Source organism: Mycetomoellerius zeteki, unplaced genomic scaffold (assembly GCF_001594055.1).
Source record: "Mycetomoellerius zeteki isolate Tzet28-1 unplaced genomic scaffold, Tzet1.0 scaffold79, whole genome shotgun sequence".
In the NCBI taxonomy this organism is placed as follows: Eukaryota; Metazoa; Arthropoda; class Insecta; order Hymenoptera; family Formicidae; genus Mycetomoellerius; species Mycetomoellerius zeteki.
This window is the reverse complement of record NW_017257819.1, coordinates 1,827,802-1,848,628: the sequence shown is the minus strand read 5'-3', so window position 1 is coordinate 1,848,628 and position 20,827 is coordinate 1,827,802. Positions and strand designations below refer to the sequence as shown.

At 33.9% G+C, this 20,827-nt stretch overlaps 1 protein-coding gene across 1 annotated transcript in view; it reads left to right on the top strand.

Moving 5' to 3' along the window:
• Positions 1-4,718: 4,718 nt before the first annotated feature.
• Positions 4,719-20,827, top strand: part of LOC108729681 (agrin) — a 31,243-nt gene continuing 15,134 nt past the window's right edge. The window contains exon 1 of the mRNA XM_018458878.1: positions 4,719-5,112. Coding sequence (XP_018314380.1) covers positions 5,058-5,112 — 55 coding nt within the window. The 5' untranslated portion in view covers positions 4,719-5,057. The remainder of the gene's footprint in view (positions 5,113-20,827) is intronic.

The following is a 20,827-nucleotide window of genomic DNA, read 5'->3' as shown; positions in this document are numbered from 1 at the left end:
TTCAATCCGGTCAAAAGGTATTGCCGGTTCGCGCCGGCTATACGTTATCTCATATACCGTCCTTCGGATGAGTCGTTTAGCTTAGACGTTTATCAACTTCTTTCGAACTGTCTTGTTGCTTTGTTTAGCAAAAATCCATCGACTTCAACGTGAATCATATAAGATGCAATTCGTTATCATCGCTTGTGAGTACAAGATACCATTAGTCTGTTTTCTCTTCCTGCACTAGACTGCTGCACTAGAACTCTCTTTCTTGCTCTTTCGACAAATATTAAACATATACCTTTCTGCCTTTAAGTTCTAAAAGTGTACACTAGTTCAGCCACAGAAAATAGACCTCACGTAGGACCTTTTTGCCATCATAAACTCTGTAGGAGTTGTAACTCGAATAAATCGAACGATGAAGTATTATTTCCGAGCTTGGAGAATACAAAAGAACGGATTCGTAATTGAAACGAGCCACTCCACATGTTTAACGTGATTCCGATTCCCGTTGTCGTCTTGGATCGTTCAACGTCAGATCGATTCGATCGGCTGAGCCCATCGAGAGATCACGAACGAGATATTCACCGTCCAGAAGTCCTGTGTTCTCAATCTTACAAGTGCAGGCGCGGACAAAGCGCGGAAAATCGGTCGTGCAGCTGCCGGCTATCTTTAGACCGAGTATTGACATTAAAGGCATAAGTGGGTTAATAGTAAAGATTGGAGAATGCAGACGCATATATATATGTATGCGCAAGGATTTTGCGGTTCACTAGCACGACTGCTGACAGTTGATGTTGATGAACGATCGCCCGCGGGTTTCGCGATACACCGGGGCGATTCGGTTGCAGTGTATTTGCGTGCAAAGTATATTCCTGCGGGCTACTGCCATACTTTCGTGCTGAACGATTGGCGATCGCGCACGTTTTTAGCCCTCCTTCGTTCGCATTAGACGAGAGTCTGGAGAAACGTGAGCGATTTCGTCGAATCTAGAAACATATATTTTGCTGTTCATCGATTTTACACAGTTGGAAAATTTGTATTAAATTTAACACATTTTACATATCTCAAACGATTTGCCCAAATTTTTGTGTTAATTTAACACTCTAAATAAATATGTATTAAAATGTAATACATTATGTAAAAATTTACGCAAAAAATGTGTAACACTTTGAATATGGATACAATTTAAAAACAAATTATGGAAGTATATTTTTTCACAGTAAAATTACATTTATAACACGTTAAATTAACATCATTCCTCTTTTATTCATTTATTTTAGAATTCATGTTTTAAATTTACATTATTTTTGTATTAATTGTTCATTTACTTATAAATTGTTATTTTAACACTAAGAAATGTTAAATATCAATTTAACACAATAAAATATTTAAATAACATATTCACATTACGTAAAATTAATACTTAAAGGGATGCTTGAATACCGACGAAATGCTCATTCCGTATTTTTCAAACCATTTCGTTTTCCTTATACGAAATAAAAAATCCTTCTCCAGAATAAAAGAAAAAACGCAAATATCTTTGGAAAAGTACATATGTAACATTTTCTTGATGTACGTAATATTTTATTTGGAATTAAAAATCTGTTTTATCGACATCGATCAAGTTTGGCCGTCGCTCCAGCATTCCTTTAAATATGTTAAAAATTCAACACAAAGGCTTTAACAAAAACCGATTTTAACACAAGTACCAAATGTTTCTTTATTGAAAATTTGACATTAAAAATGTCCAAAAATTCTAAGAGTAACAGTTAGTTCCTCGCACCCTGTAACTATTCATCACATAAAAATGGAATAAATTATTTACGATATACTGAGCAAAGTCTTGATAATGTTTCTACAATGCCTCTACCAATATCATTTCCTTTAAATCCTAAAAGGTTAATACCACGTTATTAAATTTCTAGTTATTCCAGCATGAAAAACGCAAAATCTAGTTACTTTGTTTTAATTCCTTTTAGAATTGAGAGAGAGAGAGAGAGCGAGCAAAATGACAGAAATACAAGTTAATCACGCGGCGGTGTCAGATTCGTGGTGGATTCGTCACGCGCGTGAAACTAGCGCTCAGAATGTAAGTAGGAAAGGAGACTAATGTCGCTATCGTTAGCACAAGAACATCCTTCGACATTTCTTGCGATAGTTCAATTAGAAAGTGTAACCGCTAATCGTGTGCGCGCGGCCCTTGCATCAGTCGGAGGAATGGAGCGGCTTTTCTCCTTCCTCTTCGTGAATCGTGAAAATGCTGTACTGTCAATTGATCAACGCTCCAAGCCGGTGCTCCACGTTTATTCGGTTTTCACATCTTATTCAACCTACGTCGTTTCGCTATCGGCGCTTTTCTCGAGAGCACTCTCGCGAGACTTCTTATCAACCTTATCCGTACGACAAGCATGCGACGTTCGAGTGCGCTATCCTATAGTGGGTCAGAATCCCGAAAAGCCAGCCAAAAGTCGAAAAAAATTTCGAATTTTCGAAAATGTTGTTATTGTATTTGAAAAAGAACTAAATTCCCTATCAAATGTTGCCAACCCTAGAATTATACCTTCTACATCTCTCTCTCTCTCTCTCTCTCTCTCTCTCTCTTTCTCTCTCTCTCCCGGGAAAGGTCTAGGTCCCGGGAAAATTCCAACTGGATCTTGTTCTGGGTGAACAGACCTACAATTTGAGGAGAGTAACGATCCATCTGAACGCTTAGAACGCTTAGAACCTTCCTGAAATCGACCTTGAACTCGAAAACATTTTTTCACATTAATCGGGCTGTATTTCTTAAGGCGTACGTCGTAGAGTTAAATGAATTATTGCATCGTGTTCAGTGATCAAAAAAACATACGGTACTACATTTTAAAGCTGATTTAAGTCATTTTTCATCAAGTCAAACATGTATTAAGGAAAATCGAAACTTTGATTTAAGAATCGTTCACTAGCGACCTCTAAATCTTAATATTTTTTGATAAAAATTTAGGGTTATTCTTTTGGTATGAAATGGAAATTTTTGAATTAAGAGGCCGATTAAAAAAAATAATATATGTTACGGACAAAGTCTGCAAGTGGATATATGTATATAGTGTCGGCATTGCCCAGGCAATACTGACATTGTACAGCAGGCAACACTATATGAACTTTGCTCGTTACGTATATATTACATATATAATTTTTAAATTGAATCTAAGCCTTTAAAAAGTTATACATTTTGAAAGAAATAAATTTTCAATTATTTTCAAATATTTATGTATACCACCATGTTCCGAAGTCTTACTAATACCATCTCTTAGCTTATACTTTTCTCTCTCGAATCATTAAAAGTCCAGTTGCTTTCACCTGCTTTTGTGATATTTCGACAAGTTTTTGTACAAGCGCTCCGCGGTGTTTGTTTTGGTATCGATCGTTTGCCAAATATGTAAACAGACCGTGGCAGGTACAAGTTTTGTCCAAGAGTCTTTAGGGTCATACGGTACTATATGGGCAAGTATTTCAGGTAAAAGGATCAGGTACAGTACCGTTGAAAAGTTGAAGTGAAGGCATAATTATTTCTCGAGCATGCTAAAATGATTCATATATGTCAGTTTTTCGTAATCTAAAAAAGATGTGTCACTATTTTAAAGTATATATTTTTAGATTTTCAAAATGATGTCTTGATCGTTATTAAAAAAATTCTTTTACATATAATAAATAAATTCGTGCCCATATTGGATCCTCCATTTTGTTTTTCTGCAATTTCGATCTCGAATTCATAATCAGCGACCTCGAAAACCCCTTCTAATTTCGTAGAAATTGAAAAACTTTTATATTTTCGCCAATTTTTCGGAATTCTGGCTCACTATGCATCGCTTCAATCCCGAAAGTCTAACATGAAGAAGCGACACACAAAATATTAATTGCGTGTATCGTTCTGTGTTCCGTGTACATACATTGTGTACAATCAAAATATAAATTCTCCGATTTTTTAAATCGGACATAAGTGCTCCCAGATAGAACACAAATGATATCAATAGGATATCATTATGACTTCACTTGTTGCTCATAAGTAAACTTTATAAGTGACAAACGAAGTCATGATAACATCTTCATGATATTATTATGATTTCTGTGTTCTATCTAGGCCTGGAGTTCTCAAGCAGAACAAAACTTGATAACATTAAAATAGCTCCAAAATGATTGATAAAAGTCATTTTTCGATCATGATTTATTTTACCGTCGTTTGGATGTTATCGTGGTCCGTTGTTCCGTTTGGGATATCTATCTCGCGAGGAGAATTCTATTTCAACTCTCCTTATATCTCCTTTCCGGAATACCTGTTATCATCTGTGATTTGCATTAGGATCGCAAGCAAAGTATCCTTGGTCTCTAATTCACTGACGATCGAAAAAATTGATCAAGAAAGATAAAGTGGCCGAAGAAGAACGACAAGAAGAGCAGAAGGATGTCCTACGATAGAGGAGGAAGAGTTGGCCTAGAAACGCTGAGTCGGTGTTCCCAGGTAATGCGTTTCGCGGTGCGTCCAGAAGTGACGAGAAAGAAGACCGGGGCTGAGAAGAGAAGAGGGGTCGGTGGGGTAGTCTGTTCCCCACCTTCCGGAGCGGGGCGGGGGGCAGTCGGGCGGTAACCGTCCTCTCTTTTTGACGGCTGCTGTCGACGATGATGGTAATAGTAAATGGTCCGTGGAGAGGCTCTTTATTCCGTGCCTCCACTGGAAACGGGAGCACGCCACGTGAAAGTAGGAAGGGGAGGCTATAGTCGGGCTGACGTCGCTCCGTACGCTTCAGTCGTTCGTGGATCTCGAAGGACGATAGAGGTCGAAGAGGACACTTCCTCCTCTCCTGGCCTCGCGGAATCTTTCGGCACGCTCTTTCTCGAGCCTTCTCTCGATTTCCTTCTTCTTCTTCTTCTCCTTCTTCTTCTTCTTCTTTCATCACCGCTCTACTCCCGCAAGACCACAGTGACGAGGGTCTCAGCAATAGGATAATCGCCAGAGCGATTCCAGAAGGAATTCGTCGCCCGTGCGAACATACCGTTTTGTGAAGTCAGATTGGCAACGTCGTGATAGTATCGGAAGAATGCGTCGTCAGCTTTCACTCATCCTCGGGATTGTCCTGTTGGGCTGCCTTCAAGGTCGGTATCACTTTTAGAGATGTACTGAGACAGTGCCGCATGATCGAAATTATTCGAAAGCGATGCTGAGTGTCATTCGACGTGTTATTCTATATAAGTGCGTGCTCATTGTTTACTTGGGGGGGATTAAAGGATTGTTTTCTTGGGATTAAAGAAATAGCAAAGACGACAAGATCACGATAAATTAATTCTTAAGGCAATTCGAATGAAATGATGTCACGGTATATACATATATATATATATATACATTATATACACACTATTAAAAATGTCATGAAATTTAATGTCAAGTTCCACAAATTAAATTAAATTTTATGACATTAAATTAGATTTAATGTATGCGTAACTGAAAAGTATATTTATGTACAGGTACATAAAATTCAATGTACTTTTCATAAAATTTTACGAAGTTTAATACATTTTTTATTAAACTCTATGTAGATTTGCATAAAATTTAATACATGTGAAATTTATGTTACTTGTAGCTTCATTTTCATTGACAACATTAAATATTTTTAATGTAATTGTTTGAAATTTACTTTCATTAGTTTTATGGTATTTTACCATATTTGTCACCGTTTTTGAGATAATAGTCTGAGATAAGGGTCATCTTGTCTAGACCTGTGCACAATTTTTTTTGTAATCTAATATTTTTAATGATTTTTTCCTGGATAATTCTAATCAGATCTAGTGAGTTGTGCTGAACTTTCTTCCATTTAGGAATTAATTAAAATAGTAAAAAAGAGCAATTTGTTGATATTTCTTTATAATGGGTCGCTTTTCTCTTTTCTATTAATCTCCATTTCTTTTGCGATTTTTTAAAAAAGAAACCGGATAATTATTTACGCTGTCTCATCATTTCTTATACTCGTTACCACGACAATTCGATATCCATTCGCTTCATACGTGGGTAATTATGAAGCCAACAAAACCTGATTCGCTACCAGATGAATCCATTCATTACTCTACGAGGAACGGACGATCGAGAGTAAAATTCTCGTTAATGACCTCACAAATACTTAAATGATGTATATAACGTTACAATTCATGCAGAATATTAGAATCTGATTGATTGCGAAAGTAGTTCAAGCCATAAAATATTAAAATAGCAGCTTCACATGACAGGCAGCACTCACTTATAATCAAATTTGCATCAATTGCAGATTCATATTTCTACGCGACGTAGAATATAGTGTACACCTTAACTGATATTTTCTTAAACAGATATGAATCATTAAACTGAAGAAAGATATGTGGTACTTATGATTATGATTGCATAGTAAAATAATTAGAAACTCCATTTTTATGGTTACTACTATAATGTTAGTAATAAATAATAATCTTATATGTATAGTTCTCTCAAACATAGAAAAGTTTTACTATAAATTATGATAATTTAAAATATTAATATAGTAAAATATTAAATATAAATGGTGAATAAAATAAACACTTTTATATAGTAATGCAATCGTAATTATAGTGAAAAAAACCATTTTTTAACATTTGCTAATTATTTACAATAACTAAGAGTAAATATTATAGAGGTAATAATAACTAAGAGATATATTATAAGAAAGATTAAAGAAATAATCATTTTCAAATAGTGTGTGTGACTGTATTAATAGTACATTTGACTATATTTCTAACTAAAAATTTCTTATTTGTATTATAAAAACTGAAAAGAGAAAATAATTATGAAAATAATTATTTGCACTATATGTATATATATAAATACACGGGACCATAGCAACAGTATATTTGACTACATTTATAAATAAAAATGTACCATTTTCCTGAAAAAAAAAAAAGGAGAATTATAGAAAATATATATAAAGATTGAGAATAATATTAAATTGTCTATAAAATCATAATAAGGATAAATTTCATTATATTTTAAATTACTAGTTTTATGGCTCCTGTCACATTATCAATTCTTGTCTTTGTAGAACACATTAAGCTGGACGACATATGCACGTGTCCCATTTTAACTTTTACACTAAAATATCTCGAAATGTATAATACAAAAGATACGAAAAAAGAATTTCGTCCATAATGTAACCGTTATGTAACACTATGTGCTATATTACGTTTATATTGTAGAGTACGAAATTATAACATTGACGTTATGTTACTTTCAATTTGTGTCGATTGAGTTCTTATTATGATATATAGGTAAGGCGCTGTTTGTCTTTAAATTTCTATTTGTTGATATGACTTTTTTCTCTGAGTATAATGCGGGGTCTACAATAGAAGTCGTAGCGGTCGTAGGGTCTTAAGTCATAGAAAATTGACCAATCATAGTCGATTATTCGACTGTGATTGATTAATTTTTTACGACTTAAGACTCTACGATCGCTACGACTTCTATTGTAGACCCATAATACATAAAAAATAAAATATTGTTAATACGGTTTACTATAAACATATCGTTTCTTCGTGCAAACGAGAAGCAACAAGTAACCCAAACAGTAACCCAAAAAATGTCTAAAATCAGATTATAAGACGTTTTTTGCGTCTAAAAGATGACTTAAAGATATCTTAATTGTCATAATTTTAGACTTTGTGTTGTTTGGGAAACTAATGGTGACGTTATCGAAATTCGTACATGTGTGTATAGACATCTTCTTCTTTCCCGCACGGCGAAGGGTGTGAATCGATAGGGGGGCACCTATTGAACCCGTCGCAAGAAGCCTAGCATCCACAACCAAATGGAACTCTCTTTCAGGAAGAAAAAAAGAGGAGTGGGCGGGGAGGAATTTTTCGTTTTAATCTCTCGCACGCTCGCATTCTCGTGCGCGAGTCGACTCACGGGGCTGATCTCATTCCTCTTCCTCTCGACTCCTCGATTTACGTTCGCTGTATGGTCCTATTGCGTGATTCAATGGCGTAACTCCATTGGTACTTTTAGATATTTATTTGAATACGTCGCGTAAAAGATACTTGTACTCATACAGCACAAAAATTTACAATAACGTTTGCAATGTTGCCGCAATATTGCTAGAATTATAAATATGTACTGCAATTATATGGGTAATTACTCGGTTATAGTCGAATAAATTGGAAAATATACATTGCGAATGAACGTAATTAGTAACTAATGAAGAATCTTGTCTCGTTAGTAGCAATTCAAAGTAATATAATTTTCTTGCTTTGATTTATGTACTGAAAGAGAGCACGCCAATATAGAGAAACATTACGTAAAATTTATTCCTTTCGTGCCATTCTACTTAATGAAAAATTCCTAATCAACCACTTCATGGGAATTAACCTAATTCCGGAAGTATAAAGCAATTGTTGCATTATCTGCGCTACCATCAAATGAGAATTGTTTGTAACCATGAGATAAACTAACGTCGAGACTATCTCAATTTCTTCTACGATGTTATGGTGGAATGCACGCGGCGCAACCGGGAAATATGTGACGGGTTTCTTATGATATCGTAGTCGGAGTTCCGAACGATGGTTACGCTACTGCCGGGAGAGTGCATAAAGGGTCCCGTATAGGTCGCCTCGGGTGTTCGGCCGGGCACATATAACGCGCAAAACGATGGGGCTGATGCGCTTAATTAAGTATGCTAATCGTCAGCTGAAACTCGTTGCTCGTACAAACGAGTCTGGAAATCTATGGGACGCGAGATGCGCGCGTGAGAACTCGCGAGTAATGAGTAAACGCCATTGCCGGTACCTATAATGATAGCGAAACCCTCTTACACGTCTCGGTCGTAACGAACTTCCGATCCACGGTCTATTATGACGCCCGGTATGCATTTCGACCGCCGCGGCAGCCGAGTGAGAAAGTATTTTCAAATTATTGCGATGGCATCGCCATCGAGAGAGCCACTCGGCATGTTGTGCGATTTATCCCCTAATTAACTAATCACCAATAGTTTGTATTGTAATTAAATAGTTAAATGCGTGAGCATGCTTGAATCACTGCGTGATTTTATAAACCATGCAATTGGACTTCGTTGTGACCTTAATCACTGTTAATTATCCTAATTTATAAAGTATTGCAAAATGAGAATAATTCTTTGTTTAATATTGTATATTTTTATACTTTTTCAGTTTATTATGAATTTTTTATAACCTTTGTCTTGCTTTAAAAAAATTAAATTATTACGTCCATTTCTGTATTAAATAAATGATTAATCAATGGCATATTGAAAAATAATTAATATCTTGACATACACGATAATAATAAACAGTCATCGTTTTATTAGGTAAACAAGGTTTAAGATTTATTACGGAATGAGTTTTGATTATGCATTAATATTATTTAAATTTAAAAAATTTAATCACATGATGTTATTTAATTTAGGATGTGTTCAGGAAGACGCTAATGCTATTTGTATAATTCTATTATCATCATTCATTAGACACAAAACAAGAATAGAATGACACAAATAGCGCTAATAGCATCTCCTCGTACCCTTATATATGTATTTTACTGTTTTATTTGGGAATTTTATTAACTAATCGAATATATATATATATAAATGATAATTAAAAGTAAATAACAATTCATTAAAAGAGAGATGATCCGAACGATATCGGGATGCACCTGCTGTCTATTTAAATGCGAGGTCTTTTATGGGTGGGCAAACTCATCGATTGTATAACATTAAGGTGATTATATAGGACGCGTCTTCGTGTTCCGCACGAAAGATTAACCGTGACGGCTTCGTTCATAAAACAGACCTGATAATGAACTTATTATACATTGCACTCAGGCGAGAGATCTGATAATTATGAACGTAGATAGTGACCACAATCATACGAAAAATTGGGTGACAACGGACGTTGCCAATTAGTGCGAGGATCCCGTAATCGATAATTGTACAGAGTATAAGCAATCAGAGTAAACTATTTTTTAAGTACTACTCTTACTAACATAAGTACAAATTGAAATTTATTGATATGTCTGGTTTATTATTTATAATTAACGGTAGATTCGGTACCGTAGAATCGTGATCAGCTTCTCACGGTCAGCTGCCTTCAATGTTCGAATAATTATTGGTTATAAATTCATTTGACGCAATTTTATTGACATATTAAGGATATTAAAAAAACGAGGTAAAATGACGTTTCTTCTGTAATTCACTTGACCAGTCATATTCATGAACTACTAACGCTTGAAATACTAGTTAAATAATTTGCGACAGTGTGCCTCTTGATTGAATATTTAGTTAATCACAGAATCAGAGATGTAATTTGTATTATTAAGTTCGATGATATATACTTAGTGTCGAGCGCCCCGGGCAGTTAGCTGTCTATAGTGCTGAATGAATGATTCGTTAGTATCTTCTCGACAAAATATCCATATCATAAATATAATAAAATTCTCAGACTGCTTTTATACGCGATGCCGCAACGTGTAACAGAAAAATTCTTCCTATCTAAATCCTTTTACACCATTATAATAGATTCAGTAGTCTTTCAACTCTCTTTGGAGTCTTCATCAGCAAATCAATCTTAACCAAAGATAGTTCGTCAAGATTAAGTCACTATGCAGGTTGTCAAGTCTGAAGTAGACTCTATAATTCAAACATTAAATTATAAAAAACTAAAAACCTACTGAAGGAGCAACAAGCAACTCACTTTAACGGACTCCAAACATGTCAAGAAGCTTTGGAATAATGTTAAAATTCAAAAGAAACTAAAATTTCGATGCTCAGTTTAATTTTAATGAACATATTAAGAGAAAATCATCTAACGATCAGTTTTTGTACAAGTTATAGAGCCTGAAAGAAAAAGTGCGTACTCTTGGGCGGTCTTACCCTATATTGACTACTTTTCCATTCGCTGGATCAGATCTATTAACTTATAGATATTAATATAATCACTCGCGGGAAGGAAGAAAAAAAGAATTAAAAGAAATAAAAACATAACTTGTTTTTCAATTTATTTAACACTAGAACCGTAGGTCTAAATTGAGTCAATCTCGATTCAAGGTAAATTTGGTTGTTATGAGGAAGAGTTGCCATAAAAATAAATTTACTTGTAATTAATTATGATTATTTATGAAAAGTCACAAAAAATTAAAGCTCCATGTGCAAATCCAAATTAACTGGAAAAAAAATTTTCAGATAGATCCAAAATGGCACAGCCGCGGTTCTAATATCAAATAATTTATTAGATATGTACATATATTATCAAAGGATTCCTTAATTGAGTCTTTATGCGCAAAGATATATATATATATATACAGAGATAGAATCGTTGTAAATAATTGGATGAAACATTGTCGGGCTATTTGTATTAGCTTGTTAACAGGACAACCTGTTCAACTCGTTTCCTATTTCTTTTTGGTTAACCATTAATAACTTCAGTGTAATGTTGACTATCAGTATACTGAATAAAAGATTATCTATCTCACATTTATTTATAGTTATTCGCGATTCTATTAATTTAGTTCTTTATTTAAATATGATATTAAAAACTGTAACCTCTTTTTTGGTTAGATAATGCATTTGATTAGATAATGTTTAAAAAATATAATCTGTTTCTATATAATTTAAATAATCAATAAACTACTTCGTAATTTACAACCTTTTTACGAAAATTTGTATGTCATCTTAGATAAATTAACTAACTATTATTCTCTTCGGTTTTTGTAATTAATCGATCTTGAAAAAATATATAAAGTATGATCAATGACTGTATTTTCTTTTCTTACAATATTAATACTAATTGATTCACAAATTATTAGCTCCGTACATTAATCAGATGATTGATATTTCTAAATTTAGAATATGATTAGTTTATGACGACAGAAAGCTATATATTATAATTAAAAAAACAATTGTGAGTCCGTTTTACAATTAATTTTAATGAACCAAACGATTTATAATCGATATATGATCATTAGGCATCAAGCTAGTAGATAGCGAGTCCGACGATTGACTCTTTTGATCGTTTCGGGTTAAGCTTTAAACACCGTTATTATAGCCGATTCATCTTACCAGTCGATGCTCGACTTACTTTGCTGACCCGGAGACCTAGTGAATGTATTCTCGTGAATTTCAAATAAGTATCATACAAATGTATAGAATATGATCTATAGCAGCGATGTTTTATGCGAGTCTCGAACATTTATTGCATATGTGATTAATAATGACCCCATTTCAATCGCGCAATAGTAATTCTACAATTTAGCATCTCATCATATATTCACTATACTTTCATATATATCGCGAGTAATATATTTAATAGACTCTGACGAATCGTATACTATATATATATATATATACGGATGAAAAAAGGTCATACATAGGTCCGAAAATTCTTCTTTTGTGAGATATAAACACTTTTTGTTTGCGGAAGAATATTTTAAAGATTTGTTACTTGCTTAAAGAAATTGCAGAAAATGACTTTCTTGTGTTTCGCGATATAGAGGCTGAGTTTCTCTGCAGTTTCTGTTAACTCGTCCATACATGAAATTAAACATCTGCCCACTCGATATCCAAAATAAATCATCTTGGTAACACTATCTTAATTATGTAACGTGGCATGGGCCTTAATGGGTTAAAACATAATGATTCACCGCGCATCGATGATATTTCTCGCAATATTATTTTGAGATTGCTTGTTGGAAATACAGAAGCGATACATGTTGTTCGAGAAATCATAGATGAGAAAGTTGACGGGAAGATTCTTATAGGAAGAGGAATGAATGATTAACATGCAGCTCGCGTAATAAGCCATTAAATTCTCGTAGTTTGCGCGGACGATTGCGAGATAGTTTTCTCAGGCTGTTGAAGCTGCACAATTGTTTCTCGGCAGACACAAGATGGAACCTTGACCTAGACTTAAATAGGTATGGAGGTAAGGTGGAGGTCACTTTCATGTTTCTCGGTGAGAGGATATGGAAGTATCGCGATTAGATCTATCTTTGTCGAATTCAATAGCAAGAGCTTTCACTTCGAATTGTATCGAGTGGCTGTCATCAAGACAACCAATAAAACGTGATTCGAAAGACTTCAAGAGGTTGAAAATTAGAACCACACCTCGGTTCTAATCTTCTTTTGAGATAATTTTAGATCATTTATTAACGAAAATTAATAAGTCCTGTAGAAAGGAGACGAAAATAAAGCTATCAATGACTTTTGCTTCTCATTCCGCATTATCGATGAAACATTATTTTACATGATTGAAGATCACTGCTGTAAGTCATGAAGCGAGAAGGCATAAAGGTCAATGTTGGGATATATTTTTTATAAAACAGCCATTAGACACACTAAACGTCAGCGATCTATCCTCTCGAAACAATCTATAGCAGGCTCATTAAGGGCCAAGGTTATTATTACGAGTCTGATTGCCGTTAGTAGGGACAATTCATCTAATCGTTTAAATAATCATCAGTGATTACTACCTAAATGGTAAGAAATATGCAAAATTTTCGTATTTAATACATAAGCAAGAAAATTAATTAATTATGATATTCACAATAAGTAAGAAAGAATGATTATATCAGTCGAAGCTGGATCTTAAATGCTTTAAATAATTTCATGTGAATTTATATGCATTTGTAGTCTCTTGAATTGTGCGCCGAATTGATTTTTCGGACTTAGAAACGCAACTGAATTATTATAATAGTATCACAAAAGAAATTAACAAGCAAGTTAATAATTTTGATGCTCAATTGGCATCATTCTATAAAGATCTTAATATACTGAAAATCTGTAAATAAATGTGTATATAAATTCACATGAAATTATTTAAAGCACTTAAGATCCAGCTTCGACCGGTTTATTGAACACCCGAAGTGTTCATAAAAATTGATATATGTCTGTGAAGTGGAGTCTATGTTGAAAACGACAAAAAATTTCGAAATTGAAATCTTTACCATTTCTTAATTCAATATGGCGCTCCAGAGCTCATCCTGACAAAATTTGCTTCATATAAAAGCTATGCAATCTGATAGTAGTCCACAGACTAGTAGTTTGCATAAAGAAACAGTGTGGAGTTCTTAAAATTGGTTAGACGTCTAATTAAAACGTAATTGTTATACGAAAATTTATGTATACGGGAAAGAAGGATAAGATGACGAAGTGTGTAAGAGAATTGTGAATTTTTTAAAGTTAATAATAATTGAAGAGCAGATACTTAACTCATTAAATGCTTTAGGTAATAATACATAATCTATTATAGTTTGAATTCAATCCGACCACAAAAGTAGATACTATATTAAGAAATGTATTTTTGATGCACTCGCATGTAATTTTGTGATATTTATAGTTTCCTACTTCAGTGATAACGATCACTGCATCCAACAGACGACAATGCTTAGGGCCACTTCGACCAACTCTGATTAACTTTAATCGACAGTTAGTCCATTGGAATTGACTAAACACATATCTGTCATTGACAAATGTGATTTTTCAATTCCAGTGGACTAATCGTCGATTAAAGTTAATCAGAGTTGGTTGAAGTGGCCCTTAATGAGTTTTGCATCGATTAAATTATACTTTATATTTAGTCAATAGTCCTATTATTTTATCAGCGATTTCTATTCTCAATAGGAATATTAGAAGAATATGTTGTTTTATATATAAGTGTGGAAAATATAAATATAGCCTATTTTTGTAAAAAATTAGAAAAAACTATAAATTTTACCAAAATTATCAATAATTTATTATATAATAACTTTTATTAAAATTACCAATAAATTACCATAGTTTTACCGTAAGTAATTGTCAAATTAAATTTGACGATAATTTTACATCTCTATTTGTAGCATATACAATACTTTTTCGTTATTGAAATATTTATCAGGATTTTTAAGAAAAATATGTTATTTATTTTCCTTGAATCATTTTTATAATGCGAGATATGTTTACAGTTTTTTCTTTTCAACTATGTGAAAAGAGTGCATAATAATGTATACATCACAAATGAGGAATCTAATTTTTATCCTGGTTTCCAACTTGTCAATCGAAGCTATAATATTGCCTTTTTTCAAGGTTCTTGATACAATGATTTTTGACGATGTTTTTCTATTTTGAAATTATCCTATTTTTGCGAAATAGGTGATCTTTTAATTTTGTTGAGTAGGTATTTAGTAATTTCAGATGACAGCCATGCATAATCAAATTTATTTGGTTTATTTATATAAAATCTACGGGAAGTCTCGTCATATTTAGATTTTCAAAAAATAAGTCCTTTTGATTACATAAAAATGATGTATTACTTTTGAATATCAGACAAAATCAACAGAGTTAACAAAGAAGTACAAAATATAAATTTTACCAATACTATTGAAAACCTTGTTGATCCATGTGTAATTGAACGTGGCTGAATGCTACGCGATTACATTTATTTAAAATATATATCAATCGGCACGCACAAGCCGGACGAAGCTGCTAGCCTGCTCGCCGAGCGATTGAATATGATTGGTTGAATCTGTAGGTAACAACCAATCATATTCATTTGCTCGGTGAGCAAACTAGCCGTTTTGTTGTCTTGAACGCGCCCAATGGAAGGAGAATCGCCTATGTCGCCCATTTTATCGATTCCCTGAAGCCAACATCTGTGCGAGAGAAAAAGCTAGAGTCCCAAATATGCGCGATGCGCAGACCGCCGTCTGTGTGAGTTGTAAGTGTTCCTCAAATCCTCATACAGTTGGTCTGTTTTCTGTTACTGCACTAGACTGCACTCTTTCTCGCTTTCGACAAATATTAAACATATAGGTACTTATCTCATTTTAAATTTCAAAAGTGTACACTAGTTCAGCCACAAAAAACAGACTTATTAACAACAAAGTGGAACGGGGGAAAATGGGCTGAGTGGCAAATGTGCATTACAGTCAATTGGGACTTTATAGCTTTCTCTCTCGTACAGATGTTTGCTTCAGGGTCGATGTGTATCTTGAAATGAGATCAAATTACAAAAGTGAGCAAATTCACTAGATATTGACCAATTAAATTATGAATATTTGAGTAAATCTGCTCAGTTTTTTAATTTTTACTTCATTTTAAGATACACGACTTCCAGATTTAGCACTCAATTCCTCTTTCATTTATATGGATGTATATTCTAAGTACGCGACACAATGAATTATTAAGGTGCAACTGCGTTCTACGTGGTGGGTAGTCGTGCGCGGAAAAAGGCGAGAATGTGCGTACCGCAATTTTCACGCCGGCAAAGATAAAAAGAGAGCCAGTTACTGCCACATATATGGACAGAGAAGGAAGTAGCGCGATGCCTTTCCATCGGTGCGTTCTCGCCGTCGTATGTGTCGTAGCGACCGGTCGAAGGTTTCTCCGATCTAACGGATCGGAATCGCTTGTGTGCACACGCATGTACACGCACGCACGCACGCACGCAAGTGCAAGATCGTTTAGCACGAGCCGATCCGGGGAGACAGTTTTTCGTCCCAGTACTCCACTTACAACTCCGTCCACTTAGGCCGGTAATCATAGTTCGTTCTTATTTCAAGACTGTCTTAAGTAATATCTTAAGAGATTAATACGGCTATCTGATTAGTTTATAATATCTTAAGACTGATGTACTTACTCTAATAGTACAGATCTTCAAGGGATGTTCCAAAGAACATTCAAAGGATATCCGTATCTTCTAAGAACGTTCGCCAGAATGCCCCTCGAATAAAGTGTGCTATTAGGGTAATACAGTCTTAAATTGAGATAGCTATCATTCGTCATGCTTAATGACCGACGGCACATATATCAAATTCTTACGTTGATTTGCGCATATATGCAGGACTATGTGCATTCCTTGTGTCTAGTTAGGGATGTGCGATACATGTATCGATACACTCCTATAAGCGCACAATACTTTTTAATATTAAGTAATATTTTAGGCATATTCTTAGAATATTATAATAATATTATTTTAATTTTTTTTTTTAATAATATTCATATAACATTCTAGGAATATTTTACGCTTATAGGGACGTATCGTTAAGCGAAAAAAAATATTTGTAAAAATTGGTTACAAATAGTCTTTGAAGTCTGCAAGAGCAATTTCTAACCAACATTTTTGTAAAAAATCTTTATTTTGCATAACAATATGTGTATCGCAAATTCCTAGTGTATACAGAGGGATAGCTATAGGATAGGTTATAAGTACGTAAATGGAAAGCGGTTCTCGAGTGTGCGCGCTGCAGAAAGAGGATTCGACTAATTTGTATAATTAGCGGTCCTACCTCTTATTCCATATTTATTATACCTCTGTTCACCAACTCTTTGTTCCATTTGAGGGCCCTTTTTAGCTTTTCATAATACGACAAAAATTTAATTTAATTTGCTTCAGAGCGAACGTCCAATTGAAACCTCGCTTGAACCATAAAACTTTTTCCGGGAAAACTGACGGTGCGCACGTCTGACTGGCAATGCAATGCATTAATATTAGAAGAACCGAGGTAGCCAATTTGGCTCCTAGCGAACTAATACGGTTCAAACTAATATAACTTTTTTATAATATGATAACTGCTTTTTGTAATAAAATAAATTAATAAAATTAGCGATACTATTGTTAAAACATCCATAATTATCTGTACGTTTCATTTCTTTCCATTTGTTGTTTACGAAGAAAATGTGCTTGGAACCAAATTGGCTCTTACTGTCCTTTTAGGAGAATTGTCAAATCCGGTCCTTATAGTGTTAAAAAAAGTTGCTTTTCAATTACTCACCGTGCGTTGGAATTTGCTTGCAAATAAATTACACGGAGAGTTCAATACATCGATGCGCGGTGAATTAACATTTTAAAGTTCCTATCTTAGGATCGAACGGTAACGAATTCTACACGATATTTCGGTATCTGTTTTCCTGGAATTCAGGATCTCTTTGGATACGGATCAGGTCGCGCTTGTTCGTTGGACGAGACTTGAATACCAAATGTAATTGGCAAGAACGATGGAGATGTAACGTCGTCGTCGTACAATGTTTTATTTTAGACACAGACTACAATTAGCAACCTCACCTGCAAATTACCGGCGCTCAATATCCCCGAGCGTTAACTTTTGTTGTGATGTACTAAATAAAGCCATATTATCGAGAGCTGTCAGTTATCCATGCGTTTGCACCGTAGATCTATTACGATATGAACGTCAGAAATCGTCGGGTTATTATATACATTTTGATAGTATACCTTTCGATTGAAGCGAAATAAAGATCAATAACAAATCAATAGCTATGTGGTTTATTAAGGATGCTGGTGATCAAATTGAGGGGACATTGCAGATCGATATAAATCTCCGAATTTACTGAACGGAATAAAAAATTCTATTACAGGATTAAAGAAGACGCAAAATTTAGTGGTGCTGCAGTGGACTTTATACTAAAATCGAAAAAAAAGTTAAAAACTCACATTTTTTTCAACACGTAGAACTATCACCTAACGTAGATGTTTCCTTAATACAAAAGTTTTATAGCTCTTATAGACAAAATGATAGTTCAGCACCCAGCATTTTACGTGCACAAACAATACTGACGACTAGACTACACGCTGTGTTATTTCGATGCTTTATAAATATTCTATAAAGATGAATATATTCATCGTCATCAAACTTTTAAGCCCGGTTGCACCAACGTTACTTTGACTTTAAGTGAGGCTTGAAACTCTCTATCTCTCCCTCTTTTTCAGCTTTAAAGAGAGAAAGTGAGAGTTTTAAGCCTTACACACTAATTATATAGCGTTATTCCTGATAAAAAAATTGAGTCAAAAAGTCCTGATCCATTTTTTTTTACAATGTTCATTGAAGCGATTGAGTAAAGTTAATCCAATCTTTAAACCATCCTTTCCGCGCGAGTTGCGCTATCGAGCATAGGGGGGGGTACTTGGATTTTTCACAAATGTCGCGATTTTTATTTTCCGATGTCCCTCTTTCGATGTTATCGTGAGCATAGAAATGGGAAATTTATAGTATTTCGCGGGAGATAGATCGAGTAGGAAGGCCGCTTCTTTATTCTTGTACGCGAGTGTCCAGTCGGCCGTATCACACGATTTAATTAATTTTTTGTTAGGCGTTGAAATACGATATCTGCTTCTATACAGTTATAACAGATCGCAGCGAACCGGTGCAATCGCGTGCATGCTGCCGATTGATGTATGTATATTCGTGTAACTTCTTCGACCAACATTTCGAAAATCCTGTTGGTTAAATAGTCGTAACGTTCTTTCAGTTTCTTGATTCAAATTGTATTGTCATCCTATGATACAACGTTAGATTCATCGTTTACTTAATAATTGATTATATCAATATTATCAATATTGAAATCGTATCAATATGAATGAGAACATAATGACAATAAACATAACTACAATAAGAGTGATAAATTTTTATGCTATTTACAGATGGTAATTTTCAATATTGAAAAGAAATTTGGAGAAAACAAAGCAATAGGAGTGAGGCGCGGTAGTTGTTACACAAATAATATACCGATATAACACAACCCTCTTTACTAAAAAACGCGCTTACATGTTTCAGTTCATTTTTGAGCCCTCTTCAGAGACAAATCACCCTAATATGTTCAATGTGTGCTTAATAACTACCTTATCATGGTCAGCTCCACTACACTAAAATCTCTATACAAGAATTACACACAGATGAATGTTAAAAAGAAAAGAGAAGAATAATTATTGGAATAATCAGAGATAAGATTTTGGAAAACTTTTATAAATTTAAATTACAATGAAAGTAAAGAAGCTCACCACGAACATAAAACACCATATCGCAAACATTACATAACAATTATTAGTTCAAAAACCAATTTTTGACTTGTTGGCTAGTCAGTGTCAGATGAAGTATGTTACTTTTAAATTTAGATAAAATTCTTTAAATTTAAAATTCTAAAGTTAACTTGTTATTAAATTCTAAAAAAATAAAGAATCAGAAAACGATCGAAAATCAAGATGGAAAGACTTCGTACTATGCAAGAACGATACTGACTTCTCCAAAATTTTTTTTAATAGTAAGGAGTTCTTGTAGATTGATTTATGATTTCAATATTGATTTCATCAATAAAATTAAATTATTAATTAATTTCTTTGATCATAATGATTAAATTTTAATAACTAAATTAAATACATATGTATCTTTGCATTGTGAAATGATAGTTGTATTTACATATAATGTTTATTAGTTCTTACAGTCTTACTCTATGTTATACTTATATATTTTGTGTGCTATAGTTTTAAGGGTTGAAGAAATAATTGAATTATTGTGCGAATGATTCTGTTATAGTTTTACAAATAAAATCAATACTTTATTGAAGATTACAGCCCTTATTTACTTATAGGAAATCATAGTACTCGTAGCACTCGACTAGTATCTCAAAGCCTCTGAAGAGTCTACGCTTTTGATCAACCTATGTATGCTAGGAGCAATGCAGCTCTCGTCACGTGCCGCAAAGTCGATAAATCTTGCGAGTGCTGCCGCATGCCATTGTCATTTCAAACGATGTAGCTTTAAGTCCTCCTTAAGGCCGGTTCTAGGACGTGCGCGAAAGAAAGAGAGAGAGAGAGAGATTGCGTTCAAGTTGTGCTGATAACGTTCCTTTAGACACTATACACGATCGTCATGTCCATTACACAATCGTTAAGCCTTTTCTAAACTAATTCTCTAATATATTTCAATTTGTATAAAAAAAATATTAGCATTTAAAGAGATAAAAACATTTAACTTAAAAAGAAAAAAGTTAATGAATTAAAGTTTAAAAGTAACTAGATCAAAAGTTAAAAATTTATTTATTTAAAA